At 52.8% G+C, this 17,037-nt stretch overlaps 1 protein-coding gene across 27 annotated transcripts in view; it reads left to right on the top strand.

The window, feature by feature from the left end:
• NFASC (neurofascin) overlaps nt 1–17,037 on the top strand; it is a 200,735-nt gene that overhangs the window by 160,209 nt on the left and 23,489 nt on the right. For 11 of the 27 annotated variants that reach the window (XM_009441224.5, XM_009441218.5, XM_009441228.4 and 8 more), the window contains 6 exons: nt 1,861–1,976; nt 3,712–3,916; nt 5,220–5,342; nt 6,439–6,612; nt 9,097–9,111; nt 14,968–15,201. In XM_009441224.5, the coding sequence (XP_009439499.3) occupies nt 1,861–1,976; nt 3,712–3,916; nt 5,220–5,342; nt 6,439–6,612; nt 9,097–9,111; nt 14,968–15,201 (867 nt within the window). Of the gene's footprint in view, nt 1–1,860; nt 1,977–3,711; nt 3,917–5,219; nt 5,343–6,438; nt 8,387–9,096; nt 9,112–14,967; nt 15,202–17,037 lie in introns of those variants that run through there. The other 16 variants (XM_003308708.5, XM_009441229.4, XM_009441253.4 and 13 more) reach the window with 5 other exon arrangements.

The raw sequence follows: 17,037 nt of genomic DNA, 5'->3' as shown, positions 1-17,037 counted from the left end.
CAGGCACCCAGTAATGTCAGGAGTGGAAATATCATCCAAACGTAGTTGGAATTACTGAATGTCATCACTCAGTCCAGAATTCTCATTTCACAGATGTGAAAACTGAGGCCCAAAAAGGGAAAACCCTCGGCAGTGTTCCATAGTCATCAATGTCAGTCTTGAGAACAGAGCCCAGGTCTTCCGATCCCCTGGCAGTCTGCCTTACTGCTAAGCCATACTAGTACCAAGAAAAAACATCAGGACTACCCATTCTAAAGAGCTATAATTAGACACCTCCGTAGGAAGCAGGGCAGCTGGCCAGAGGTTCCCCCGGGGAAGCCTTGAGGGATCAGGAGGCCTCCTCAGCAACCAGACAGGAGCACCCCAGACCAGCCCCTCCTGGTGCTCCCGCTGTGGCTCCCAGCCCTGGGAACTGAGCACAGAAAGAGAAGGTCTTTGGGGGCTGGCCCCTGGTAAAACAACCAGATTCTGGTCATATACATGGACATATATGCCTGGCTTCCCAGACGGTGGTGGCCTCTCTGTCCCCAGCACATCAATACTGTAGGCTGCTAAACAAAGCAGGGGTGTCGGGGAGTCCCCTCCTGGTTGAGGGCCTTTGCGCCCTGTTGGGTCTGGGTCTGATCGAAGAAGCGATCATGTAGGTGGATGGAGTGGGCAGAAGGAAGGGAGGAGGGACAGTCTTGAGTGGGGGGAACTTAGAAGGAGCAGTCAAGAGTAGGGCCAGTGGCGTTCCTAACAGTGAGATGGAGGAAGGGAGGACTGGGCCCTGGGCCCCACTTTCCCAGAGGTGATTATGGATTGGACTCACAAGGGAGATGAGCAGAGAGGGTCAGCAGGTCCTCTGTCCATCCCACTCCTCACCTCCATGGTGGTGGGCACTTCAGACAGGAGCCCGATGGGACTACTGGATGGTAAGTGCAGAAAGGGTGGCATCTGGTCATGGATTTTATGGACCAGCCCACAGTTTCCATTGCATGCTTCTACCCTGCGGCCCACGCTCTGATGGATTAGAAGGGACAAGGCAGAGCTGCTTTTGCGGCAGAGTGGAGAAAACAGGGACAAAAATCAGTTATGGGGGAGGGAGGGGCCTTCCCTTTCCAGGTAGTCACAGGGTCAGAATCACTTCCTGAACTAGATTAGGGCATCTTCAACCTGTGGGTAATGTTTCCTGCCAGGAAACAGATGCACTCTCGAAAGGAACTATTTATAACGTGTGGAGAGAGTTGGAGGGAAAACGGCAAGATATGTGATCCACCTTAAAGGCTGGCAGCAGCAGGAAGCCATTATGCCACTCTGAGCCTCCATGGATGGGGATAGATGAGTCCACAGCAAGCAAGGACCGCCCTCAGGAGCCATGGCCTTAGGTAGAAGAGTACAAGGCTGTCAACCTGTAGCCCAGCAAAGAGGAACCCAGGGGAATTGATACCCACCCTTCCTCTCCTCCTGCCCTGGGGCCTCCTGTTGGCACCTGCTATTGGTTAAACCCATCTGGAAGCCTGAGAACAAGGGAACCCCGCTGATAAGGTCCAGCGAGGGCAGCCCCCCAGGACACGGAGCAGGGTGAGGAAGGGTGGAGGACAAAACGAAGGGGCAGATGGAAACTACCCAGCACAGGAGGGGGCAAATGAGTGCCCTCTGAACATGTAGGCAGAGTCTCTTCCACCTAGACTGCCACCCTTTTGTCCTGAGCCTTCCCCACCACTTTTTCAAGTACTGTCTCATGGAGGAGATATGGCCCCTGCCCTCATGGAATGCCCAGTGTTGAGTGGAGTGCAGGTACAGGCCAGCAGAGAACAAGTCAGAAGCAACTGTAGAGTCCTGCCTGCATAACCAGCTCTCTGTCCCGACACATTGCAGATCCCAGGGCTGCGCCCACTGAAGTTAAAGTCCGAGTCATGAACAGCACAGCCATCAGCCTTCAGTGGAACCGCGTCTACTCCGACACGGTCCAGGGCCAGCTCAGAGAGTACCGAGTGAGGAAGCCAGCTCCGGACTCACCTAACTACCCAGCTCACTAACCAGGGCCAGGGGTAGCAAATGCGGGGCATAAGATATTTGAAAGAAACCCTAGGGTTGTTTATTGAATCCAGGGTTGACTCAAGAAGATAATGTCTAGGGTTAGATGTTCAAAAATATACCCAGAAAAAAAAATTATATATATGTGTGTGTGTGTGTATATATATATATGTGTGTGTGTGTATATATATATACACCCAGATGTGTCCAGCAGATATGCTGAGAGATTCTGCTCAGCAGAAAATCACGTGAAAGGTGGTAGGTTTGGGTTGGTGTTGCATAGCACGTTGCGTTTGGAATACATGCGTGAGTGGGCACACATGTATCTTCAGAGCAGTGTTGAGGCACCGCTGAGCTACTCCCCTCCCCTCTCCCAATGGCCCCTACTGGGCTCCTTATCTCCTAAGCCACAACTAACAGGCAAAGCCACTGAAAGCATGCAAATGCCCTCCCTGTTGTCGCAGCCAACTCCAGATAACCCAGTATATGGACTATCAAGGCTCTTGGCTTCTCTTGGTCCTCCCTGCCTGAGAGCAGTTTCTGCTCTATCATCCATCCTCTTCAAAAGGGTGAGCTCAGATGGGAAGAAGAGAGAGAGCACCCAGGGTATACACAGCGCTCCCTTCTGAGTAGTGCTAATTAAAAGTTGGCTGGAAAGTGAGGGAGGCAGTAACTGTGATTAATGCACGTTCTGTGGCCTCAGAGGTCATCAGGAGTTGGCTGATGGACAGTTGGAGGCAGAGCAAGAGAGGCTAGTCTCTTCCCAGGAAATGAATTTGGCCAGTAGGGGAAAGAAGGCAACGTGATGTGTACACTTGAATGAGCTCTTCCCCACAGATGACTTGCACCCTTAACCTACTTGCTTAGAGATTTTTCTGGCTAAAGCTTCCCCATGGGTCCCCCTCTAAGTCTGGACCCCTTCCTACCTTGCCACAGGCAGCCTGGGAGACACTGGCGTGGCCAACTGACCTGTGGCTTCTTACCCACTGCTAATTAGAGACTTCTTGTTGCCCAAACTCATTCCACTGTCCCCTCCAACACCACCATCTTCCATAGCTGTCCCTTCCCATCCAAGCTCTGCTACCATGCAGCCTGGCATCCCACTGACTTGGACATGTGACTGTCTCATCCCTAAAGATCTTCCAACAATATGAAAAGAAATCATTTTACTTCAAAGGATTAAATCAACCCTTTCTCATATTCAGACTTCTGGGGGTAACTTGCTACCTTTCAACTGCTGCCTGCCATCAATCTAAACCATACTAATCCAATTCAAGGTGATGTGGTCTTTGAGCACAGAGTGGAGCTTTCCATGCCTGGACCCTTGGCTCACTATTTTTGGTTCTGGCACGGACTCCCTGAGCAACCTGGTACCCACCTTGGAAATCAGTCTCATGATGGAGCAGCTCAGATGTAAGTTTGGCCAACTTGCTCATTCCCCAAAGACGTGGCATGGATCAGAAAATAATTGGAACCAAAAGCCTTATTTCTTGTTTAATATAAATTCATGTTCAGGAGTGGCTAATGAGCGGGGATTAAAAGGCTGCTTCCTCAGCCTGGATAGGACTGATGAGGTCATTTGGGACTTGGAGGCTGTAGCAAGCAAAGGAAAGACCGGTCACTACCACCACCACTAACAACTAACCCGGCCCTGCCTGCCTGACCCCTCACCAGCCTGCCTCTGTCCCGAAGGCCTACTACTGGAGGGAGAGCAGCTTGCTGAAGAACCTGTGGGTGTCTCAGAAGAGACAGCAAGCCAGCTTCCCTGGTGACCGCCTCCGTGGCATGGTGTCCCGCCTCTTCCCCTACAGTAACTACAAGCTGGAGATGGTTGTGGTCAATGGGAGAGGTGATGGGCCTCGCAGTGAGACCAAGGAGTTCACCACCCCGGAAGGAGGTAGGTCTGGCCTGCAGCTCTTCAGGGTGGGGCAGGAGAAGGGTGGCACACACCTTGGGCCTGGAGAAACTCCAGCGTGGCTCAGCATGGATGGCACAAGGTGACTTCTGCGAGGCCTCCAGGAGCGGATGACCTGCAAGCCGAGCCACTACAGCCATTCCCAGACCACCATCACCAAGGTGACCTGCCCTGCGAGGAGGTTGTATCTCAAGAGAAGACCTGTGAGGTCTGCTGACATAATTCCAGACGGGTTATGCAGACTGATCCCCGAGGGCACAGCGGGCACCTGGGCCACCCCACCACCTTCCGAGGCAGAAGGCAGCACGTCCATCCTGACTGCCTGGAACCATCTGATTTGCTTGCCAGCACCCAACACCTTCACGGTTCTCCCCCCACGTTCTCAAGAAGCCGTCACTGAAATAGTCGGCCTGTGTGTGCGGTGGCTCTGCAGAGGGATACCCAAGTATAGCCCCACCTTCTGCAGGCCTATGGTTTCACATGGCCCTGGGGTCAAAACCCCTATTTTTTGTTTCACATAAATTCAAGTTCATGAATTAACAGATGACTGCAAAGTTCCTGGTTCATCTCCTTGTTCTTGCCAGTCTTCTTTTATCTGCTTTGCATCTGTTTCATCCTCCTCCGTTTCTCCTCCCTCCCTCTTTAATTGTTATTTTCCCCATTTTTCCTCTTCTCTTCCTCCTGTCCTCTGTTCTTCCCTCTTGTTCTCTTTATCCCTGTCTTTCCCTCCCCTTGGTTTGGTTTTCATCATTGGCCTCTCCCCAACACTCCCACCCTCCCACCTCTTCCGGATGTTCCACCCTGGCTTTCTGTCTCCTTACCCCTGAACCCAACATTCTCAGCTCAGAAGCCTGGGCCTGCTGCCTGGACCCAGTGATGAGAATCCTTATCTGAGGATAGGGAACTGCAGCCTCTGTACAAAACAGCTGTAAGTGGTTCTCTACCTAGGAATGGCTCTGCCCAATTTCGAGGTATCTTTGCAGAATCAGAGCCTAACATGTGCTGAATCCAGAGTAGTTGCTAGAAGAAAACCTGATTTACTTCTTCCTCTCTTAAATAGCAGAGTCTGAGCTATGTTTGTCCTCAGACCTGAAGGAAATAGCATCCTGGATGGGGCAATGGGCTCCGGTCGTCTCACGGTTCTCCCAGGCTTCAGTTTAGCAGTGTCGAGCATGGGGGTTGTCTAGAGGTCAATGCCTTCATACTTGTGCTTTGTTTTTTGTGTTTTCCTCATCCTCCCTGCCCCCTCCCCCTCATCTCCCCTGCTCTCTCCTCCTTCCCCAAGTACCCAGTGCCCCTAGGCGTTTCCGAGTCCGGCAGCCCAACCTGGAGACAATCAACCTGGAATGGGATCATCCTGAGCATCCAAATGGGATCATGATTGGATACACTCTCAAATATGTGGCCTGTACGTTCTGCCCTTCCCTTTCTCTTAGATAATCTGGGAACCAGAAACCCCATTCTCACCACTTTTCCTAAGAACTCAAGGTAGAAAGCCTGTGGGTGCAGATGGCATTGTGGAGGGATGGAGAGGCCAACGCAACAGTTCCCAATAGGATTAGGGGAGGCAGATGGGACTCAATCCCTGCTCTCCTTCCATAGTTCTGCCTGCAGGGAGCTTCTAGTCTCACTGATGAGACAAAGGGACCTCCAGTCTAATGAAGGAGACAGCCATGCCTTTAGGGATCTTTTGTAGTCTCCAACACGTACAGAGTCTAGGAGAGAGAGTTCCTCAAGCTCTGGAGCTTCCACCTGATGGGGTAGATAGTATACTCACAGGAGTCCACAGACAGTCAGGACACCCCTTGACAAGATGTCATTTATGATAAGGCAGCTGCATGTAGAGCTGCCCGGTGACTGTGGGGTGACCCGAATCAGGAGCCTGGGTTGGAAAGACCCCACCTCAAGAGCTCAGCATCACCATGCAGGGACAGGAGTGCCATTACATTTGAAACACTTTAGGCCTTCAAAAGTAGGTAACATACCTCGTTAGGAAACTCAAAGAGCCAAATGTTGTGTTGTTAGCAATTTTAATAGCCAACTCTGTGCTTGTATGCTGTTCTGAATTGATCTCTGGACCAGACCCTTTCACCCTTTGAGGTCCATTGAATAGGCATTTTACAAAGGAGGCATTAAGAATCAAAAGGCCTAGTGGCGTTGTCCTAGTTCTGTTTGAAAGGAAGAAAGAAAGTGAAGAGTTTTGTCCTTGTTGAAAGGGCTTAAGAATATAAACAGAATCTTTCTGAATCAGCCACATAACTCTGCAGTGAGCTAGAGACAACAGGATCAGTGAAGAAGGATTAACCCTGGGTGTAATCAAAGAGCCCGGAGGGAGTTCTTGCCGAGTGTTCTGCCTTTGAACCAAGCCTTTAAGATCACCAGGCAGGTGCCATCATTTCCCTTTCCAGCAAAGTCAGGAAAGTGTTCTTCCTCCAGCTTGCAGATTATATAACCCATCAATAAATGTTGCTAAAGTTTAATTCCACTTACCTCTCTCTCCCCAGTTAACGGGACCAAAGTAGGAAAGCAGATAGTGGAAAACTTCTCTCCCAATCAGACCAAGTTCACGGTGCAAAGAACGGACCCCGTGTCACGCTACCGCTTTACCCTCAGCGCCAGGACGCAGGTGGGCTCTGGGGAAGCCGTCACAGAGGAGTCACCAGCACCCCCGAATGAAGGTAGGTGCATGGCAGCAGCCCCTGGGGTAAAAGGTCCCAGCTAATTCCGAGGCCTAGAGAAACACTGAGATCTGTAGCTGGCTGCCTGGGATGGAGAGGAAATGAGACTTGCAAGTCCTCAAGCCCTCGGAAGGTGAGAACCCATCTTATGTGTGAGAGGTAGGTGCTGGCATTGTATCTGGAGCTCAGCTCTCCTTGGACCACTGTGGTCACACCTGGGTCCCCACTTGCCCTGACTTGCTCAGTCACTTGACATCTATCATCTTTCCTTCTTGTAGAGGAATAAGGAAGAGAGCATGAGTTGAGAAATGAGAGAAATCATAATGAACTCCAAAGAACAGTGGGTGTTCACCTCTTGAGGGAGGCAGGAATATGATTGTGAGTGCTCCCATGAGGGCTCTGGGGACAACCTTCTTTCTTCGAAGGCACATGGGTTCAAGGAAGTAGGGGAAACTGTCATGATGACGCTGCTTACTGGCATCATGAGTAGAGCAGAGCATGTGGTCCTTCCTTGCAGCCTGAATTGGATGCATTGTCAGGCTGCAGAGAGGAGGAGGAGTTAGGAAACAGCCATTTGCCAAGCCAGCTTCACAAAGAGCAAATGAGTTCATCTCCTGGGTCCAGGCGTCATCTGGCAGCATTTCAGCCCCACCAGAGCTGCACCTGCCTGAGGACTCCACTAGAGGGGGCTCCAGGCTCACCCGCACACGCACTGGCATCAGGGGAATGTGCAGTCTGGGACCTCTCGAGGAGGCAAGGCTGCAAAAGCCTCAATACTGGCACACCCCCTGGGAAAGGCTGGGGACCCCCGTGTGTCTCCAGAGATACAATGGTCTATTCAACAGCCATTTCTTGAGTACCCACAATGTGAGGTGCCAGACACTGCCACACACAAGGGATATACAAAGGTAACAAGAAGCTCACACCATCTAGAGGGGGAGTCATCTATAAGAATATCTAATTGCATGTCTAAATGAGGGGGCGCAGTGGCTGGGCAGAGAAGGGGATTCAGTCTTCACGGGAAGACTCCAGAGAAGAGGTGATGTGAGTGGGCACTCTGCAAGCTGACAAGTCATCGTGTCTGGTGCTTTCCACAGAAGGGTCAGGTCCCGCGGCCTGGCCCAGGCCCAGACGGGGTCTTCTGAATACCACCCCTACCCGCATTCCAGGAGAGCATCAGTGCTGCCTTCTCTGGGGCTACCGGGCCCGCTGCGTCACCCCGGGATCCCAGGCAGCTTCACAAGCTGCCCACATCCTTCCCCAGCCCACCACTCTAGCCAGCAGACCAGCGCTGAGGCAGGAGAAGAGGGGCCAGGCAGAAGCAGAGAAAGGCTGACAGCCCGCTCTGCATCCCTCTCTGGTCTCAGAAACCAGGAGTGAGTCACACAACCAGCTCTCCCTCCTGCTGTGCTCTTCTGCACTCTCCCAAGCCCCTGGGCACTCGGGAAGTTTATTAGGGCAGGGGGACTTCGGTTAGTGGCTGATGTGTGTCTGTCACCAAAGGCCAGGCCAGGCCAGGCCATGATGCACTTTCTTGATTACTCAATTCTGCAAGTAGATAGATAAAGACAGCCCCTTCTTCCCTCCCTATGTGCACCCCAATACAGAACATCAGATAACAAAGCCCTATTGTCCAGCCCCAGTAACCACCACAGAGAATGTTCTGCAGCCCCAGGGGACAAAAGGACAAATAGAGGCTTTTTTCTTAACTTAGGGCTTTGCAGAAAATTCAAGAATTTCACTTAGGGCTCTCAGTCCAAAAAAAAAAGAAAAAGAAAGAAAGAAAAAAGAAAGGGCTCTCAGTCCAAACTTGGGTTTCTAACTTCATAAAGTCCAACTGGAGGGGAAGAATTGGAGTGACGGAATACCAGGAGAGGGGCTCCAGGCTCCATCCTTCAAAGTTCCCGCCTTCCAAGGTTGCGATGGTGTGGAGCGGGTGCAGCTGAACATGCTCCCTCTCTCCTATCCATCCCACTATTCAGCATCTTCCCCCAAAGACAGGAACCATCCTTTTGACTGGAGTTGGTGTCCTCCCACACCACCTACTCCTTATCCCCTCAATTCCTGGCATCATGGAGCGTCACCCAGCCTGCTCAAAGGTCATGCCAACCTAGCCAGAGCAGGACATGCTATTGAGGACAGAGCTGGGAACATAATGCTCTGAGTGGACTGTCCCTGCAGCCACCTTTTAGATGTCCAGTCCTTGAATCGAGGTAGAAACAGTGTGTTAGAAAGGTCTCCAAGGCCCAGGTGGAAAGGTTTCTGTAGGAACATGCCTGACTCAGGTGGAGTTGACCGTGAACCCTGAGTGCCAGTTGGCATCCTCAGGCCAGCAGCCAGCACCTGGCCACGCCGTCTGCATAAGGTTTGGGCTGGAACCTTCCCTGCTTTGCTTGTCCTGTGGTCTCACTTGTGCTCTGTTTTCTCTTCCCTTTTCCATCCTTTCTCCCTCTGTCTGGCCATCTTGGGCGCTGTGTTCTGAAGCTACTCCAACCGCAGGTACCGTACCAGCCGCGGAGGTAATGGGCATGGCATGGGGCAGCGCAGGCGGAGCCCAGCCCAGCCAGGGCGGACAAGGAGGGAGAGGCTCAGGCTGAAAGCATGCTCCAGACTCACCCTTTCAGTGGTTGGGAAGCCAGACTGTCAAGAGGGATGTGTGTGGAGGATGGGACCAGAGGAAAGCAAGCCCACTTTCCCCCCTTCCCAAACTATTTGCCCCCTGCTGAGTAGGAGAATGGCTCAGCAGGGGTCACACACACACTGTCCCTGACCTGCTCTCTGGAGCTGCAGTTTCATTCTGACACTGAGTAGATTACTTCCCGTTAACCACCTGAGTCCTTGCCTGGGCTTGACAGCTCAGAGCAGTGTCCCCAGCTGTGGCCCTAGAAGGCGCGCTGCAGCAGGAGCAGGGACAGCTGGCTCCTGGTGGGGCTGCCATCTCCTGAAAGGGTGAGCGCACTGTGCATGCCAGCTTTGCATGCTGCATGGGGGCCCGGCACTGGCTCTGCCAGCCACCACGGGCTCTGCTCAGTGAGAACAAGCAAGCATGTCCATGGATAGGGCCAGGTGCTCCAGTTCCTGGAGTCTCAGCAGGCACCGTGGGCTGATTATCTCCTCACCCTTCAGAAACCCAGCTTTTCCAAGTCTTTATCGTTAAGAACAGTCTCCACTCTCGGGGTATGGGAGGCAGATCTACAGTGGACTAAGGTGCTGGGCAGCTCTGGGCTTAGGACCTGCTAATCAAGTTACTCCTCTCCAGTCCTCATGTCATGGGTTTGAGGGTCATCAAAGGGCTCTTCATCACAGTCGGCCTGTCCCCAGGCTGGAGAAACGAGGCAGGGGACCCCAGGGTTCCTTTCCAGGCCCTCCTCTGAGCCTGAATTACATCAGATGGGAAATGAGAACAGGATTCACCCTGGCAGAGCAAAGGCTACAAGCAAGTGCTCAGCAGAGCCTCCTTACATGCCAGGCAGTGGAGGGAGGGCTGAGGACCGGGCCAGGAATCTGAGGGTTGGCTTATGAAGGGGATGCCACCTTGCCCAATTCGATTTCCTCCTCGCCTTTGCTTATTCATCCCCACCCCCATCCTAGGTTGATTCTATTTCTGTTGCATACCCTGCTTCCTTCAGTTTGTGTATGTTTTGCAGCCAGATCTGTGGATGGTGAGCTGCCATCATCCTTCCCTCTCTCCCTCAGTCCTCAACATTCACCCACCACCCCAGTGCCTCCCCACAAGGTCTGAACACCCCTGTGAAGATGTGAGGCAGAGAGGTGATCCCAGGCCTGGGGAACAGGGTGAGAGCCATCCTTGCCACACTGGGGGCCTCCCTGACTTCCTGCTTGAAGTTTACATAAGTCTCTCCCGTGACGAAGAGGAAACGCAGGGAGGGCACCAGGCGAATCAGCTGCAAGCTCAATGGGGAAGCAGCTCCCCGTCCACCTCCCCTGTTCTGGCACCCTGGGACCCAAGGCAGGTGGGCCTGGTGGCAGGCAGTCTGTCTTGTTCAGTGGGCATCTGTGCCGGCCTGTGCTGTCCCTCTACTGAGTGGGTGAGAGGTATCTTTGCAATCACCCCACTTCCTACTTCCCATTTAGAAAAGATCTACACTCATCCAGCATGAGCTCACGGTCTCAATCAAATGTTTCCTGGGCTCCAGCTTCCATGTGACATGGCAGTGGAGGCAGATTGCACTTTTTTGGAAATGAGATGTGCTGATAACATCAGCTGTTCTCAGCTTTAAATGCGTAAGAACCTTCTGCACAATGAGCAGGTGCCAAGCAACGAAACTTGGGTTCCATGTTTCTGATGTGGGCCTGGCGTCCGGCCCACTGCTGTCTTCCCTCTCGTCCTCTCCAAACCTGGGCACTATTTCCCCAAACTGCCCTGTTCATCTCTCACCCAGTGAAGATAATCCCTCTCACCCACCTGTATCTACAGTCTCTTAGGATTGCTGCCCGTCTGTCTGACAATCTGTGATTTGGCCGGGGTAGTCAACACGCCATGTGGACATTTTTGGACTAAACCTTCCACCTTGGAATGTAAGGAAGTGCTGTTCTCTTCTTTGACCCAGCTCAGGTCTGCAAATGTTTGGTGGGCTCTTGATAAGTGCCCTGTTCCATGGCAGGTTCTGGGACAGAAAGATGAATGACACATGTCATCTCTCCTCAGTGTTCTCCATCTCATGCATGGTGCTCCCTGAAACCCACCTGGAAAACCCTTGGCCGCAGCCAGGGTGCCTTCCAGTGTGCATTAGGTCACAAAACTGTGAGGTTGACGCTGCCGTCTAGGAAGGGCCTTGTGCTTCCAGCTGAAGCCCACTCAGGATCCCCCCTTAGCTAACAGAGAGTCTCTGCCCGCTGTCCTTGGTCGCCAGGCTGATGGTCTCCACTGAGCACTGGCCAGGATTGCTTCCAAACCTGTAGCTCCTATTGCGGCAGGAAATGACATCCTAGCCCAGTCATGTGTCTGCCCAGCCTGGTGCTGCTCTGTTGGTAAGCCCTACTTCTCAGCTTCGTTGCTCTTCTATCCTCTCCTCCACCTCAGCCCCAGGGGATGAAATAATCTGAATCTCCTTGGACCTGAGCAGTGGAAGGTTTTCCCCATGGAACACTTGTCCTCCTCTCGTTCCCACCTGTACTAGCCCCCTGACAGCTCACTGCCTGACTCTTCTGCACCTTCCCTCGGAGGCTTTTCTTCTTTCCTCCACCCTCCCTAGCTCTCTGGAGGCCCTGTCTTGCCTTGGGACAATAGACACAGCTAATGAGTGGGTCGGAGATGTGCCAGCAGTGACCTTAGCCAGCTGAGGTTGTATCCTCTATGGTAACTTCAATGGTGGGAGCCCCGGGGAGGCTGCCGGAAAGTGACACCTTTCCTCTCTCTCATCTCTTGCTCCCTCTTACTAAGCCTGAGCCAGACAGGAAGCAGCTAGGTAGCCATCATCAGAGAAAAATGCTTCCTTTCTGCCACACTTGGCAGAAGTGGCCATCAGGGGAGGGGACAATGCAGTGTAGAAACATCTTCAGAGCCATCTCTCATCCTTACCTCTGCCCAGGAGGGCCAGTGAGGAAAATGCTGTCACCTGGGCTCTCTTGACACCTCTGTCCCCCAGCTACTCACTGGAACATCCTGGGAAGTGTGTGCCCCCAGCTATGGCCCTGTTGGGGTATGAGTGTGTGTGTGTCTCTGTGAGTCTGAGGGCCACATGAGAGAGTGTAAAGCTTTGGGGAAGACTGACTTGGATTCTGGGGCCTGGGAAATGTAGCGCCACTGCACCTGTAGGAAGGGAAGCCCAGGCTCCTGCACTACGCAGTGTGATGATTCAGGTTAAAAGGGAGTGTTTGCTTTTTTGTTTTGTTTTGTTTACTTGAGGCAGAGTCTCACTCTGTCGCCCAGGCTAGAGTGCAGTGGCTTGATCTCGGCTCACTGCAGCCTCCTCCAAAGGGAGTGTTTTCTAATGATGCCTTTTAGATAGTCATGAGAAGGGCTACCTTGTGAGCATTTGATTTGTCAGAAATTATTAGAAAATATACTATTGATAAGGAACTCCGGCAGGTGCACACTTTGGGAGGCTGAGGCTAGAGAATTGCTTGAGCCTGGGAGTTCAAGACCAGCCTGGGTTGCATGACAAAACCCCATCTCTACAAGAAATACACAAATTAGCCAAGCATGGTGGACCTGTAGCTGGACCTATAGTCCCAGCTACTCAGGAGGCTGAGGTGGGAGGATTGCTTGAGCCTGGGAGGTCGAGGCTACAGTAAGCCATGATCACACCACTACACTCCAGCCTGGGTGACAGAGCAAGATCCCGTCTCAATTAAAATAAAAAAAATCAGAGCAGTCCTGCCCAAGTAGACAAAATAATTTCTCCAGGTCTGTGCCAGCAGCACAGAGCAGCGGAAAGAGCCCATGTGTGTCTATGGCCATGAGAGCTGCAGGGAGCAGGCCTGGGAGAGAACTGACCTTTGCCCCATGGGTCTCTCAGGCTTTCCCATGTATGTGTGCACAGTGTGTGTGTGTGTGTATGTGTGTGTGTGTATGTGTGTGTGTGTCGGTGGGTGGGGATAAGTGAATTCCCTCTTGTTGAGTGTTTTTAGTGCTGAGATTATATTCCAGGCCTGAGGCCATCCTGGACTGAGCACAGCCCTAAATAAAGAATCTGAGAGGGAGAGTTGCCCCACCGCTCACCCCTCCGCACGCCGCCCTGATGTCTGTGGGTTGACCGGGGTTTGGGGAATATAGCATTGTGAGCTTTGAGCCTGCCCAGGAACCTCTGGAACGTATGGGGCATAGTCAGCTGCCCAGTGTGACTTCGGTGACCAGCACCCTCGGGGCACAGTAGTACCTCTGATCTTATTAGCAGGGAAGCAGGAGTATTCCCTCCTTCTCCAAAGAGGGACTTGTAATTTTGGAGACCCAAGGGAATGAAAGGGCTTTTGCTGGGCAGGCTCTGGCTGAGAAGGCTTAGGATCACTTCACTCTCCCTTAAAAAAAGCTCTCTGGCAATTCTTTCTCTGGCATCCCTCCCTGCCCTAGCCCCTTTCTCGGGGATATTATTTTCCTGAGAGATTTGAGGCTGGGTGGGATTCCTTGGGAGTGAGAGTTAGCTGCCTGTGTTTTAAAGTCCCTGCCTACTGCCCCATTAGCGTCAACACTAGAAAGTGGAGTGCTGTCAGATCACAGGAGATCCAGTGCAAGGAGGAGAGGTGGCTTTGTCTCTCTCTGCTTGGCCTCATTCTCATACTCTCAGCTTTAGCAAATATTAGATCTGCGGGTAAGGATAGGGCAGCCCTTTCCATGACCTTCTATATCAGGAAAGAAGACCTGTGAAAAAGTTGTCACATACATAAGCTTAGCCCTCCCAAGCTGACCAACATCCAAGGATAGCTTTGGGTGGGAGATGGGTGTCATGAGAGGGTTAGCCCAGATCTGAACAATTCTGTGCCCCATGAAGATTTAGGCAGAAAAGAAGCCCAGCATGCGCCTCACTCTGCCTGGGACTCCTCTGTCTGCTGGGGGCTGGGAAGGTGGTGCTGCTGAGTGTGGGTCATTCCATTAGCTCCCTCTTCCCATGTTCTCGTGTGAACAGAAAGCACCTGGGGTACCTGGACCCAAAGTTCCTAGAGAGAAAGGCAGTTATAAGAAGTCACTTTGGATTAGTGTGGTTGCAGGAAGGGCCACCACTGAGCAGAGAAGGGAAAGAGAGGGAGGAGAGGCAGGGGAATGACCGAGGAGAGCCAAGACCGGAGGAGGGCAAGGGCGGGCAGAACGCCGTGCAAGGCTCGCCCGCGCAGAGTGGAGATTGTCCCCTCTCTGTCATCGGGTTTGGGTGGCTGTTTGGGCTCACACAGGCATGACAAAGGGTGATTTTGGAGTGATTGGTTGGGAATGGCAGGCCACTCTAGGCCTCTGCTGGACAGGGCCCCACCGCCTGCCCACCTCTAGGCTGGGGCTCCAGGGCTGGACCCAACTGGTGCTGCTTGGGCCTGTGTCTGGGTGGCATCTGGCCAGTGTTTGGCCTGGGGCTCCATGCCATCCCTGGGGTCTGAGCGATTCAGCCCATGCCCCCTTCCCATCTCATCCTCACGCATCCTTGGCTGGGTGCATGCTGGGTGTTTCGAGCCACGCAGACCATGAGAAGAAAATGAAACACACACAGGGCTTCATTCTCTTCCTCTCCCATGGTTGTGTCTTCTGTTGCTGCGACCCGTCTGACCCAGTCCGTTATGCTTGGGGAGGCTCCTGATGACTAAGCCCCGTCTCCTCACCGGGCTGCCTGCCTTGCACGCGGGGGCCGTGTGTCCAGGCTGGGCACAGCCAAACCAACCAGACTCGGCTGTTTTACATTTCCCTCTCAGCTCCTCCCACATTGCCCCCGACTACCGTGGGTGCGACGGGCGCTGTGAGCAGTACCGATGCTACTGCCATTGCTGCCACCACCGAAGCCACAACAGTCCCCATCATCCCAACTGTCGCACCTACCACCATCGCCACCACCACCGTCGCCACAACTACTACAACCACTGCTGCCACCACCACCACCACGGAGAGTCCTCCCACCACCACCTCCGGGACTAAGATACACGAATCCGGTACTGCGCATCGCCCATGCTCCCCATCCCCTCCTGGCCCGCCTCCCCAGCGGCCTCCATACGAACCCACAGGCTCCCCCAGCGAGGAGGTGGGGTCTGGGGTGGTGTTTGCCACCACCTCCCTTTGTGTTTCCTTTGGAAACTCACCCGTGACTAGATGCTCAGTCCCGTAGCCTGGAGGCCCAGATCTCCCCAGCCTGGCCCTGACACACACACACTCCTTGGGTGGTCCTCCACCACTCAGTACCCCAAATTCTAGCTTCAGATCCCTGTTCCTTAACAGACGGCCAAGCTCCTTGGGCAGGGCCCCCAGGTTCCAGATGTTAGGACCGCCTCCAGCTACATGTCAGGCAGTCAGCTCAGAGCCGAGCACTCCAGAAGGAAGACAGTGTGAGGAGGGGAAAAGGACCAGATACTGTACAACTGGCCTGAGGGAGTTTCCTGCCCTGGCCACGTCTGCATCCGGCCTAGAGGCTGAGCAGCAGGGAGTGGCTGTGCCAGGCAGCTCTGTTCCCAGAACCCCTGTTCCTTCCTTGCCTCTCCTTCCGCGAGGAACACTTACAGACTTTTCTTTTACAAAGTCAGAGCTTCCAGGAAACTGTATTGCCAAGGAGGCCCTTAATGCCAACTCACATTCCCCAAGCCCTCAAATGCAGGCATGGAGGGAAAATTACGGGCATTCTCAGAGCCCCTGGTAAGAATCGATCCCAGGGCTGGTACGCTGAGCCACGAGAATGCACTGTTCCTGTATCATGCAGCCAGGCCAGGCAGCTCTGTTCTTCCAGTTCGGGGAGACCCCAGGGGAATTCAGCGATACTTCCAAGCACTGAGCATCAGTCTTTTATTACCAACAAGGGGAAGGTCTGTAGCTTCCTGAGCTCACAGGCCAGCTATAAAATCAGCGTGAGGCAGCCAGGAAGCACCCAGAACTCTTCTGCCACCGTTGTAGAATTGTAGGACCCAGTGGGCACCACCTTTGTCTCCTGGGCAAGTCCCTTTACCTTCCAAGGCCTCCTTTCTCCCACCCTGCTCCACTTTTCTCGGCCTCCTGAATGAGGATGGAGGCTTAATAGACATGAGAGGATTTTGTTTTCAGTTCAGTGACATAGAGTTAAGTGAGCTGTCAGGGAAGACGAGAGGCATAGCTGCTGTGAGCTCCTGAGACCCTGAAAATGCTGGTTTGCTTCACAGGTGCCATCTAGAACTTAACAGGCACTTTCGGAAAAAGTTGGCTGAGGAGGAACCTGCTGGGGTATTAGAAGCTGCCACCAGCGGGTTGGTGATTGATGTTCTTTGGGGCCACGGTGAGGCATCTTTTTCATTAAAGTGGGGCTTTGTGTCCTACAAGTGCTTTGAGTTCAGAAAAAAGATGAACCAAAAATGAAGAAAGGAAGTGGCTCTTGCTTCCCCAGCAAAGAGTTACTTGCCTTCTGAAACACAAGCCTTGTTGCCACATAGGACCAGCCCCTCCAGAGTCTTACTCCTCAAGTTCTGTGAGACGCTGCAGAGGACCTGGCCATGGCCTTGATCTTATCTAGACCTTGGGAACACCCCTCAACCATCCTCACCTCACTTCAGCAGAATGGCTGTCTAGGACTTTAAAAATGAATGTTCACCTTTATCGTGCCTTACATCTTGGGAAAAGATGTTTCATAAGTTTACTCTTCTCAGGGTGAAATAGGCCTTTTTATTTGTCCTTCGCCTGTCTTTTTCAGATTTCAAGGGAGATTCCTTAATTCTTACATTCCAGGAGTCAGTGAGACAATCTATGCTTCCCCTCCCTGACCCTTTTTGTGTTTCTCGGTGTTGATATTTCACATACTTGGTCCTTCTCTT

Source organism: Pan troglodytes, chromosome 1 (assembly GCF_028858775.2).
Source record: "Pan troglodytes isolate AG18354 chromosome 1, NHGRI_mPanTro3-v2.0_pri, whole genome shotgun sequence".
NCBI lineage: Eukaryota > Metazoa > Chordata > Mammalia > Primates > Hominidae > Pan > Pan troglodytes.
The sequence above is the reverse complement of the archived record's forward strand: the minus strand, read 5'-3'. Positions and strand labels throughout refer to the sequence as shown.